This window comes from Arvicanthis niloticus, chromosome 18 (assembly GCF_011762505.2).
Source record: "Arvicanthis niloticus isolate mArvNil1 chromosome 18, mArvNil1.pat.X, whole genome shotgun sequence".
Taxonomy (NCBI): Eukaryota; Metazoa; Chordata; class Mammalia; order Rodentia; family Muridae; genus Arvicanthis; species Arvicanthis niloticus.
The window spans coordinates 3,952,231-3,965,052 of NC_047675.1; the positions used below are offsets into that span (position 1 = coordinate 3,952,231).

The window sequence follows — 12,822 nt, forward strand, 5'->3', positions numbered from 1 at the left end:
CTTCCTTATAGAAGGAAGGGTTTATTTGAGCTTATGGTTCCAGAAGGACAAAGATTAATCACCACCCTGTTGAGGAAGCAGGATGGTAGGTGGGCATAGCTACTGGAACAGCAAGCTTGTGGTGCTCATCTTAAAGTTCAAGCATGAAGCAGAGCTAGCACCAGAATGGTGAGGGCCGAGTTTCAACGTTGCAGCTATGCAAAGCTAAAAGCATGATGTTTTTCCAAAGAAGCCTGGAAAAGGGGCATGTAATGTTTTGTTAGAGCAGATGTTTGAGAGAACACATGATGTTTGGAAAGGGTATGAACATAATTCAATAGAAAGGGGACAATGCTATGTGGTATTGGTTCGCCTTGCCATTCTTTGCTGGTCATCGTTTGTGCTGCTTCCACAAACTCCAGCCCACTTTGTAGAATCTTTTGATTTTTTTTTCTGAATTGAACTGCCATTTCTGATTTGTGAATGGTGTTTGTGAGTGGATCATGGATTGAGCTACTGCAGCTGTGAACTGAACTGTTGATATCCTGACAATGCAGATTGGAATCACTGTAAAAAACAAAAAACAAAAAACAAAAACAAAAAACAAAAACAAAACAAACAAAAAAACTATTTTAAAACAGGTTTACATCCTTCTTTGCCCTATTAACCTTTTATTTCCACTACCTCTGGTGGGTGATGGGCTAAAAGAGAGGTTAAAACATTTAAGTACTTTTATTAAAGTGAGGTGGGTGGTTTTTTTTTTTTTTAAATAACCCTACAAGGGTTTATTTTAGCTCACAATTTCTGGTTTCAGTCAATTCTACAAAAGATGTCATAGGCAAGAACCTGAAATAGTTGGTCATATTACATTCCATATCAAGAACGGAGAGAAATGAAATACATCTGTTGATTTGTTTACTATGAGAAGCTGGGTAATGAATATGACATGAGAATTCCAAGGAATACCAAATGTCTTCTTTTAGAAAGAAATGAAAAAATAAAATTTGCAAAGCATGGTCCTATAAGTTTGGTGTTCAAATCTGTTATCAGATTGATGATGGGTAAGTATTTACATAACAAAGAAAGAGTACGAAGTTATTAGACCAAGCAAAAAAGGAGTAAGAAAGTCCTCCTGAATCCATTTGCTTTATTACAGTTTAGCTATTTATTTCCCTTTGTTGTTATTAAACTTGTGGAGCAGAAAATAACTTTCAATATGTGTAAATTTCAGGAAGACTATTTTCAAGGTCCACATACAATCTTTAGAAACTTTCTTATCACTGTGAAAAAATACCAAATGTAGGCAACTAAAGAGAGAAAGGAATTATTTTGATCCTGTGGTGGTTACCTTTAACTGTTAACTTGACACAAACTAGAAACAACTGGAAAGAGAGCCTCAACTGAGAAATTATCAAGATGAGCATGACCTATGAGCATGCCTATGGGGGACTATTGATTGTTCATTGTTGCAGGAAGACACCCCATTATAGTTTGCACCACTCCCTAGGCAGGAGGTTCTGAAGAGGATATGGGAAGAGAAACCTAGCTGAGAGAAGCAGGCAAATAAGCAGGTGAGCATCTATGTAGAGAGCAGAGAGATAGAGGGGAGTCAGCAGAACCAGATTTCCTGCCAAAAAAGCTTGGTTTGGAATCAGAGGGCTGCCACAAGAGACACAAAACACTTTGCCATGGGAAGATTAGAAAGATTCACTGGATTCTCTATTCAGAGACAAGCGTATAAAAAAATGTGGACCTGGTAACTCTGAATTTGAATAATAACCCTCATAGTCCCTTTGGCATGAGTACTTTAGTCATTCCAGATGTCTTCCAGGATAATTTTCTAGAGTGACTTACTAGTAAAACATGGAGGGACAATACAAAGTATTGTCAGATGTCTCTATTGTAAAGAGCATTTCTAGAAGCAGGACCTTGCACATGAAGTTGGAATCAGCTCTGGACGAACAGAATACTATTCTCTTTCTGCTCCTACCTGTGCGTTGCATGAAAGGATCCTTTTTTCTAATGCGTAAATGATGCTCCTCTAGACTGCTTATCTATACTAAGTGGAAGAAATAATTGTAGTATTTGAAATGAATTTGAAATTTAAAAATTGTTACTGTATTTTAAGGAAAAACCATTGGAAAACTACAAACAAACTCATCTTTTCTTAAATACTAACAGGCTTGGAGAATTGTTTCTGACTCATCTCACCCAAACTCCCTCTGTTTTTGGTTGACTTCTGTCATTTACTGTCTGAAATGTTCTAGAAATCTATTTAGTTTTTTAAAAAGTTCCTTATTCAGAAATTCAGAAACTCTTGGAGACTTTAAGTAGGACTTCAGCTTCCATCTTTTAATATGGCCATGGTAAAACAGACTATAGACCCTTGAGTGGTTAAAAATAGATTGGCGCATTGTGGGAATCATGGGGGAGACATTGGGACTCAGGGTGGCATTTTGAGTAGGAAAGGTAACAAGGAGTAAAGAAAGCTCAGAAGAAAACACACCTCATTCTGATGTTTTAAAGTGCTTTAAGATTTTGCCTAAATTAAAGTGACATTATCTTCCACTTCAGGAAGATTGCATCTCATTTTAGAAAGTTCCAGGAACCTCCTCTGATTTCTGGAGTGATCAGGTTTTGATGGCATGAAGTACTCAACATTTGGAGAGATTTGGAAATAGATAATATGGAAACAGAAGATCCCTTTTCTTAAAAGCCTTGTTGAATTCAATGCACCGTTTTCCTACTAAGTAGACTTATTTAGGGGATTCAAGTGGCCCACTAACTTATTGGTTCATTCCCAGATTGCTCTCAAATTCACAGTCAAAGCACTGGGACATCACATGCTTGTGCTTCAAGGCTGCACATTCAGGAAATGGAAGCCCTCGACACAGCTTGGTAGCAGAAGATCTGAATCAAAGTAAATTTTGTAAATTATAACTAAATTGCAAAGCATTTGGACAAAGCAGCATGCTAGTATAATCAAAAAAGTTGTGATATTTGCTTTGTGATAATGCAGGCTGGAAGAGAAATTGGGGGTGGGGGACACTCTTCATCAGTCTCCCAATGTATTTCTGAACTTGGCAACCTAGACTCGTTTTCTTGTGTATTTTCAGCTAAAAAAGTATTTGACTTTAAAATAGCCAAAATAAGTATCCTTTAATCACATTCAACCTATGAACAGATGGACAAACAGTGCTTTCTATAAATGAGGCATACAAAATACTTGCATATGAGCCAAAAACTGGGTATTAGCAATAGCTGAAAGGATCTCTAAAAGTGATTTAGTGTTTAATATATTATTATATAAGCACCAGCAGTTGAAATAAAATTCCATATTCAAACTTGTAAAGCTGAAAGTCTATAATGCTCAGACGATTAACTTACTAATTAATTTCTTGCATCTCATCTTTTCTCACATGTGATTTTACTTAATGGTTAGTTTTGTCTCTGAAGCCCATGTGATGTGATACTTTGATTATGTATTTGTCAATAATGTTTAAGTGACAACCCAAATGCAGCCATGGTTTTTTGGTTTTTCCACTTTCTCATAAGGAGGGAAGATTATGGGGACCTGCAGACAAACAGCAAGATCTCTTCAGGTTCTAGACCCAGCCTCTAATGACCTATCATTTCCTACTGTAAGGACAGCTATAGAGACTCATTGGTGGCCAAGAATCTCCATGAAAAGTATAATTTCTCTCTTTATCACAATTTTATAAAGACATAGTAAGCAGATAATTTTCAAAATTTTGTTTGGAGAGAAAGACCAAGGCTGGTTTCTGTTTATTCTCTAACTCAAAGGGTTCCTTTGGCCTCAAGACAGTGTTCATATATCACTTTCATACAAAAATATGCATTCTATACTGGCCTACTTCAAATGATCTGACTTTTTTTTTAAATTATAACAACCAATTTTCCTTTGCAACTCAGTGCTTTATTTGCATTTTAGAAGTTAGTGGAATATTTGCACTATTTTGGGACAATGAGTCAGAATCGTGCAAAGTAGGCATTTCTTCTGTCAGAAGAATCCAATCCACATGTGATTTAGAAACATTGTTAATGTACTACAGGAATATTTTGGCATTTTGCTTCCTATTCCTATTTATATGCATTTTAAACAAAAGATAAAAGCATTAATGCATGTAGTTTAATATCTTTATTTTTCTAATGTCAAAGACATAATCAACATTGGTTTTGTGACTTTATCATTTATGGATTATTATAACTTACTTAGATATGTGTAAAAATCTATGTATAAATGAAGCCACAGTGGATATTTTCATGCATGTGGCTTACCATAATTTTCAAAAAGAGTAGTGGGTTTTTATTCTCATAGTAGTAAGAGATTTTCTTGAATAATTTAGGTAGTAAAAAATAATGTTGGGATTGTTTCATTAAAAAAATTTAAATTAAAAATAGATTCTTTCCTTATACAATCCATCCTAACCATTTTCCCTCCTCCCACTCTTCTCATCTCTCCTTTACCTTCCCTCTCCCCCATATCCACCACCTCTCCATTTTCCTTTTAGGAAAGAGCAGGCCTCCAAGACATAACCAAGACAAACATGATAAAACAAAATAAAGTAAGACAAGGCAAAAGCCTTTCTATTGAGGCTGGACAAGGCAACCAATAGGGGGAAAACAGTTCCAAGAGCAGTCAGAGACATACCCATTCTCACTGTTAGGAGTCCCACAAGAACACCAAGCTATCAGCCATAACCGAGGACCTTGTGCAGATCCATGCAGTCCCCTTGCTTACCAATCCAGTCTCTGTGAGCTCATGTGAGCTCTGCTTAGTTGATTCAGTGTGCCATGTTTTCCTCGTGTCCTCCATCCCCTCTGACTCCTACAGTTTTTCTCCCACCTTCCCCATTTCTGAGGGGAGGAATCTGATGGAGACCTCCAATTTAGATTTTTTACATAATGTCTGCATGTGGGCCTCTGCACCCCTCTTATGTGCTGTCAGAGGAATCTGACCTCTCTAATCACCTCTCTGATGATGACTGGACAAGGCACTGATATATGAATATAGCAGAATATGATTCTTTTATTCAATCACAATTGGTACTACACTAGGTCTCTGGGCTGTCCAGTCTTTGGTTTCTGGGCATTCAGATGGTATTGGGTATGGGCTTCCTCTCATGGTGTGGACCTCAGGTTAAACCAGACATTGGTTGGATTCTTCTACTAGTTCTTTGTCCCCATTGCTTTAGGACATCTTGCAAGCAGGACAGACTGTAGGTCTAGGGTTTTGTGGTTGGGTTGGTGTCTAGGTCTCTCTTTTTGTAACCTATAGAATACTTTCCTGTGCTAAAGAGACTAGAATCTTTAATAAAACTTTTTAATGAAATTGGACAGTTTTATGTAGTGTTTCCCTTTTAATTTTGAAAATGAAAAAATGGTGTCCTATTATTATTTCTATTTTAACAAAGTTGTTGTTGGAACATGTTCCCTTATGTTTCTCATAAAAATTTTGAAGAACCATCTTTGTGTTTTAATTAATGACAATAAAAACTTTATTTGAGAACATGATATCTTCATTGTACTCTGGTTATCACAAACTAGGCTTTGAAATCATTATTTCTAAATTAGGATATATTGTGAGACACTATACAGTATGTTTGGTTTTATGAGGGTATGATATTTCCTAGAGATGCAATTTTTTTGTAATTGGGTTATACACAATTTTATGAAGACATATTTGGATAGTAGAAACTTAAAAATAGCTATTAATTTTTCATTTAGAAAATGAGTATAGTCTGAGGTTTGTGAAGAGAGGTACCTACTCTCTTTTGCCTGAGTACCTGCTATTCTTATAATGTGTTAGTGGACAGCTAAATGACTAACTGGAGTTTGAATGTATATTCAAGGTTATAAGAATTAGCACTGAATGAGTTAAGACAATTATTGATATGAACTCAGTCACAGTTTACAGAAAAGAGTTTGATATTGCAGTTATTTTATAAATATATATCTGCTATATAGATGAAGATTCATTCACAGGCACAGTTTGGGCCACATAATTTTGTTGAGCAACTGAAGCTTCAATACTGCTTTATTGGTCCAATTTTACTAACATATGAAGAACAAGAAATGTATTAAACACAGAAATGAATTTACTAAAAAATGGCACAAAGGACGACACTGACTAAGGCATCAGTAACTGTAATCATTTGTGCTTTTTACCTGCTCAGCTGGTGAATAGTGTCATGTTTTTATTTATGAATGATTTTGGCCTTAGTTTAGTTTTGCTCTGCAACTAGCTCTAATTTTAATTTAACTTGTTTATTCTAGTCCTTGTCTGACACATGGCTGGTTAGTTACCTTTCTTCCATTTCATACCTCCGAGTTCCCCTGAGTCTTGGTAGTGAATCCTCCTTTGCCTGACTCTTTCCCATAGTTCCTCTCTCTGCCTGATGTCCAACCTTCTTACTAACTAGCTATTGGCTGTTTAGCTCTTTATTGAATGGTAATGCTTTTACGTAGTGCTCAAGATATTTTTCCTATAATAACTTCCTTCTAGAAGATTGATCAATTCTTTAGTTTGTTATTAGTAAAAATGTAATTTTTTAGTGTAGCATACAAAGTAATTGGGTTCAGCACGTTCTTTTCATGGGTACATATAATTACCCTTTGTTCTCATTCACCCTCGTCTCCACTGTCTTTCCATGCTCCCCTTTCCTCTCCAACTAGTACCTCTTTTTCAGTTAATCCTAGTCTCATGTACCCTGGGCTGGCCCCAAACTTGCTGTGTAGCCTATAGCTTCTGGTCCTGAGATAACAGGCAGTGGGACCAAACCCAGCCATGGTAATTATTAAAAATTTAGAAAGACTAATGCTATGATAAAGTACTTAGTAAAATCATTTGTATATGCTTAACTTATTTCACAGATGAAGTAGACTGTCATGTATTCTTAAATTCTACTAACATATCTGTTGATTTCATAACATAATGTATACAAAAATTTCTTTAGGAATTTTTTCTCTTAAACACCAACATTTTAGTTGGAAAACTTTCTGTATCACTTAGAAGTTATCCATTCTAGTGTCTACAAGTAAAGGCAATTAATAAATTATATGTAGGTATTCAAAGGTTTTGCTCAAACGTTGGAAGAAAATAAATAGAAATTATAAACTAAAGATCAAGAGGATGATCTTGGATTAAGAAGCTTCTTTTTCTGAATCAGACATTATCCTGATGTCTTTGTTAATCCTTTTGCCCCAACTAGCAGATGCATAATTATGGCAGCAGCTTTACCCTGGGAAGTCTGTTCCCAAGGTTCTTTCTTTCCGTGATAAATTCTTAAGAAAATATGGTCTTCATAAAGCTGTCATACTTTGATTGTGCCTTTCAGAAAACACAATTGATGACTTTTGTGCACCTTATCACAGGGCATATAGGAAAATGTAAGGGAAAGGCAAGACTGGCCTCGGATATTTGAATGAATAGGACCAGCTTGTTCAGCAGGAATCCCCAGTAACCATGGTTCTCCACATAATGTCTGTAGAAATGTAGCCATTCATCACTTGGACCTACTAAAATATCATTGACACCAAGGGCAGTGACAAAGTTTGTGACTTTATAATGTCACTACAAGGAAGGGCTTGTAGCTGCTCTTTTTCAAAATAAAAAAAAACAGTAGTTTGGGCATAAATGACAGTTAATATCAGGAATTTCAAAATGTGCAAAAATCAACCACAGAAACGGGGGAAAGAATTTATAAGCATTAATAAAATGAATGGGTTTGTTTTTTGGTATCAGGAAATTTTTTATGTAGGGAAACTATATTAAAGGCACAAAATAGGTCCTCCTCTGTCAAATTAAGAAGATACTATACTTGAAAATCAGGTAGTCAGTGTAACAAAAAAGGATTTCACATTGAATTTTATTTTTTTCTCTTTTCCAACCTGAGTAACATTTGTGATTGGTTTTTCAATATTGGGAACCAATATCAGGGCCATGTTCATGTCAGACAAACACTCTTGCTGAGTTAAATTATTGGCCACTCTATTTAATGTTTTATAGCCATGAACTTGTAAGGCTTTGCCTATTTTATTATTATCTTCATCAAAATTCTTCTGTTCCCATTTCATGTATGTTGTACTTTCTTTCAAATCCTGTAAGAACAATTCAAGTCCTTCTAGGAAGCCATCTATAAAATATTCCATCTCAGCTTTCTTTTTACTTTAAAAGCTAGTCATTATCTATCCATTACTGATCAATATCTGTGTGTTTAGGCCCTAACGTAAAAGTTTTCTTTACATTTTCAGTTATTAAGAATAATCATTTTCAACATTTTTAAATGTTTGCATTTCTTATAAAAAGTCTTGAAAACATTAGTCATGAGCTCAGCAGCTCTGTCACTCCTGTTCCTTCCTCCTGAACTCCTACTGTGACTTACCTCTCCCTTCAAATCCATGAACTCTTCTTGAATTATTACTCGTGTGTGTGTGTGTGTGTGTGTGTGTGTGTGTGTGTGCATGTGTGCCTGTGTTTGTAACCTACTGTATTGAATCAATCACTTGGATTGGACAACTTATGTGGGAGCTTGTTTCTGGAGGACACTGCTTTCTCCTATCTCAACAGTAATTGACCATCTTTGGCTCTTTATCTAGGGGTGGGGCCTTGAGGAATTTTCCCTGTTCACACTGGCAGGCCAATTAGTTACCACTATGTTGGTTTTGTCTGGCAACCATGAATGCATTTTCCCTGTCATGTCTAGGAGATTCTATCTAGCAGCAGCTATTTCCTGAGTCCCTGGACTTAAAATCTTTCTTAGAATCCAGAATAGTGTTGTACTAGAATTCATATGACATAAAATACAGTATATATTACCAGGTAACAGTCTTCAGTACAAACTATAAGAAAAAAAATACAAAAGACAGATTAGAGATTTCTTGCTTTTCTACTGACAACCATGCTTTGATGGCTATGTTAGATATCAATATCAGACTTACAACTCCCCAAAAACCAAGGAAAGAGAAACAATAACTATATGTAAAGCAAAAAAGCAGACTTGCTCAAGAATCCACTTATCACAGAAATAAAAATATGCTAGAAGAAAATAAAGCAAAACCAATGTCAGTTTGAAGAAAATAAAACAAAATCAAAGTCAGTTTGAGTCAGAGATTTACTCTTAGAATTAAGAAAATTGGTTTTGAAATTCTCTGTTGCTCAGCTATTAAAAACAATGAATTCATGAAATTCTTTAGGCAAGTGGATGGAGCTAGAAAATATCATCCTGAGTGAGGTAACCCAATCACAAAAGAACACACACGGTATACACTCACTGATAAGTGGATATTAGTACAAAAGCTGGCAATACCCAATATACAACTCATGAAACTCATAAAGAAGGAAGACCCAAGTGTGGGTGCTTCGGCCCTTCTTAGAAGGAGTAATAAAATACTCATGGAAGCAAATATAGAGACAAAGTGTGGGACAGAAACTGAAGGAGAGGATGTCCAGAAACCATTCCACCTGGGTATCCATCCCATGTGCAGTCACCAAAGGCAGAAGCTGATGTGGATGCTAGGAAGTTCATGGTGACAAGAGTTTGATACAGCTGGCTCCTTAGAAGTCTGCCAGAGCCTGGTATATACAGAGGCTGATGCTCACAGCTAAACATTAAACTGATCAAGGGGTTCCCAATGGAAGAGCTAGAGAGAAGACTAAAGGAGCTGAAGGGGTTTGCTGCCCCATGGGGAGAGCAACAATACCAACCAACTAGAGTTCCCAGGGCCTAAACCACCAGCCTGGGAGCACATAGAGAAGGACCCATGGCTCCAGCTGTGTATGTAGGGGAGAATGGCCTTGTTGGGCATAGGTGGGAGAGGAAGTCCTTGGTCCTGTGAAGGCTGGATGCCCCAGTGTGGGGGAATTTGAAGATGGGGAGGAAGAGGTGGTTGGGCGTGTGGAGGCACATCCTCATAGAAGCAGGAGGAGGGGGGATGGGATAGTGGGATTCTGGGTGAGGGGGAAATGGGGAAAGGGGATAACATCTGAAATGTAAATAAAATATCCAATAAAAAGAAGAAGAAAAGAAATTTCCTGTTCTGTGTCCAGGAAAAGAAAGTTCTGTGGTAGGTGGGCTGCCCTGTGGATTCCTTTAGATATGTGCCCAAGAGTTGTAATAGTAGTGTTTTTTAGTTTCTATATGCTAAGAATTTGCAAGAGAAGTAGAACTTGAGAGACACTGAAAAATCAGTCACCATGTTAAACACAAATTATATCTATGAAGAAAACCATTGGGCTACAAAGCTGCCCGGGCTCCATATTCATAATACACACTACATACATGCTCACTGTAGAGAGCTCACATCTTCTTTCATGCTTATAATCATTGCTGAGCGTTCAGTTGTTAGTATTGATGGAGCATCATGGTTTCTAGTGTAAGCCCTCTGTGCTTATCCTGTTGCCAGTGACCCTGCTTGCCACACTGCTGCCCCTCTTAGGTCTAGGGTCAGAAGTCATTTCTAGCTGATGTTGGGTTGGCATATAAGTTGATATATGGCTGACTTATATAGAGTGACTTATAACTGTTGGGGCATGTAAATTATTTGGATTATTGTGCCCGTTTTGCATAGTTGTAAGTCAGTTTGAAAGATTCCCTTTCTTTTGGATTTCCTTCTTTTAAAAGTTTAATGTTATGTATGATATATTGATTTTAGCATCTTTATCCTTTTTGAGAACTTTATCAACATAATTGAGTGAGGTTATATATTAAATTCTATATTCAAGTCCTAGTACATTTTTTTTTTGTTTCAGTGTCTTTGTTATTGAAGGCTAAACTAATAGTAAAGGCCTGTAATTCCAACTTCTCTAGAATCTGAGTCCCAAGGTTCATGACTTCAATATCTGTAAGAGAAACAGCGAGTTCAAGACCAGTTTGAGCAACCTAGTAAGATCATGTCTTAAAAAAAAAACCCAAAAAACCCCAACCAAACAAAAACAAAAAAACCCCAAAACCCCACAAAACAAAATGAAACAAAACAAAACAAAACAAAACAAAACAAAAAACAAGAAAGCTGGGAATATAGCTCAATGGTAAGTTGCTATGCAGCCATACCTTCAATCCTCAGTACTAAAGTGTGTGTGTGTGTGTGTGTGTGTGTGTGTGTTTCTGTATGTGTATGTGTACCTTCATCATCAAAAGAATTTAAGAAGGTACACATATATACACATAGTATATTTATTTTTCTAGTTATCTCTAAGAAGTTTTTATATTTTATTTTCAGGTTAAAGACTATTGTAAAGTCTGATAAAATAGACAGCAAAGTTAAAAGAATTGGACCACACATAGAAATTTACCAACTGTTCCAGGGAAGAAAGAAACCCATATTTACTAAAAGAATTGTTAAACTGGTTGTCACTGTCCAAGCATTTATCAGGGGGTGGCTTGAACGCAAAAGACTTCAACGGATAAAGAGCAAGGTAAGGACTACCTTACAGATAAGAATGTCTTTAAATTTTTCTGTGTAGATTTATGGTTTTTTTTTTGTTTGTTTGGGTTTGTTGTTGTTGTTGTTTTAAGCCAGGGTTTTTTTGTGTTGTTCTGACTGTCCTGGAGCTTACTCTGTAGACAAGGCTGGCCTTGAACACAGAGATCTTCCTGCCTCTGCCTCCTGAGTGCTGAGATTAAAGGCATGCACCACCACTGTCTGGCTTCTTATGTAGATTTAATTATAGAATTTGAATAGTTTGCCTGGAAATAGGTGTGTAATTTATTTATAAATGCTCTATTTATCTCTACAAAAATCTATAATTTTTGATTGAGAAAAATCAAATGAGTAATTTGTTTTGCCTTCTGAGAATTTGGGCACTGAGCAAAATACTATGCTTACCCAAAGTTCAGTAGTTCTGGGACTAGAGCATACTGTCCGTTTTGTTTTTGCTATTTACTCTCTAGCTAGAATAATTAGGAGCTTTCTGCTTCCCAAGCTCCTGTGTACTTTTGCAGTGCATTAAACATTTCCTTTGAAAATAACTGTGTATAACCCTTTCCTCCCACAACTACCTTAGCAAGTTTTAGAGACAGCAACACTGAGTTTCATAATAAAACACAAGTATCCCTTTTGGCTGTCCGGATATAAGAGAAGCTCAACTAGATGGGTCCTGGGTTCTGGGTCCCTTCATAAAACTATGAGGAGATAAGGAATGCCCTCACTTTGAGGACTAAAGCTTGGTAAATGAAGGAGAAGCATACAGTTTTTAGAGTAGCCCATTAGAAGTATATTTTTGTTAGGTCCTGGAGTACCTATTTGTAAGAACACAGCTATTTGCTTGTTTATAAGTGAAAGTGAATCCATGGCTTTTATCATTCTGATGTTAAATCTAATGTCCTGTTAAATGTAAACTCTTTATCCATCACTAGTTTTGTTAGGTAGCCACTATCTAAAATGTGAAGAAATCCAAGCTTTACTAAGTCAAATCACCTTCTCAAAGTTGAGTCAAACAGCTGATAGCTGGACAGTCTGACACCCAAGAATGCTTATTCTACATAGCCTATTGCCTACTTGAACTACTCTTCCAGCAAGACCATTTCTCAATCCAATCAAAGCTACATCATAGACGTTTCTCTGTAGTTCAGACCCAGGTATTGCATTGCTTACTTGAAGTTTCCATAGTTAGGTCATACTTCACGTGGCCCAAAATGAACCCATTTCCTTACTTTTCCAGGTACCTTTGCTTCTACACTGCATACATATGACATCCATTGTGCAGTCACAGCCTAGAATTGTCTTGCATTTCTGACATTTTTGTTGCCATACCCAGTTGCTGTGAGTTTCACATATTTTCCTATATTCTCTTTTTCTCTGCCGTTTCCCTCAGATTTTATT

At 36.6% G+C, this 12,822-nt stretch overlaps 1 protein-coding gene across 1 annotated transcript in view; it reads left to right on the forward strand.

Annotated features, from left to right (window-relative positions):
• Iqcm (IQ motif containing M) overlaps positions 1 to 12,822 on the forward strand; it is a 424,110-nt gene that overhangs the window by 239,846 nt on the left and 171,442 nt on the right. Inside the window, exon 10 of the mRNA XM_034522869.2 lies at positions 11,221 to 11,416. Within this exon, the coding sequence (XP_034378760.1) occupies positions 11,221 to 11,416 (196 nt within the window). The remainder of the gene's footprint in view (positions 1 to 11,220; positions 11,417 to 12,822) is intronic.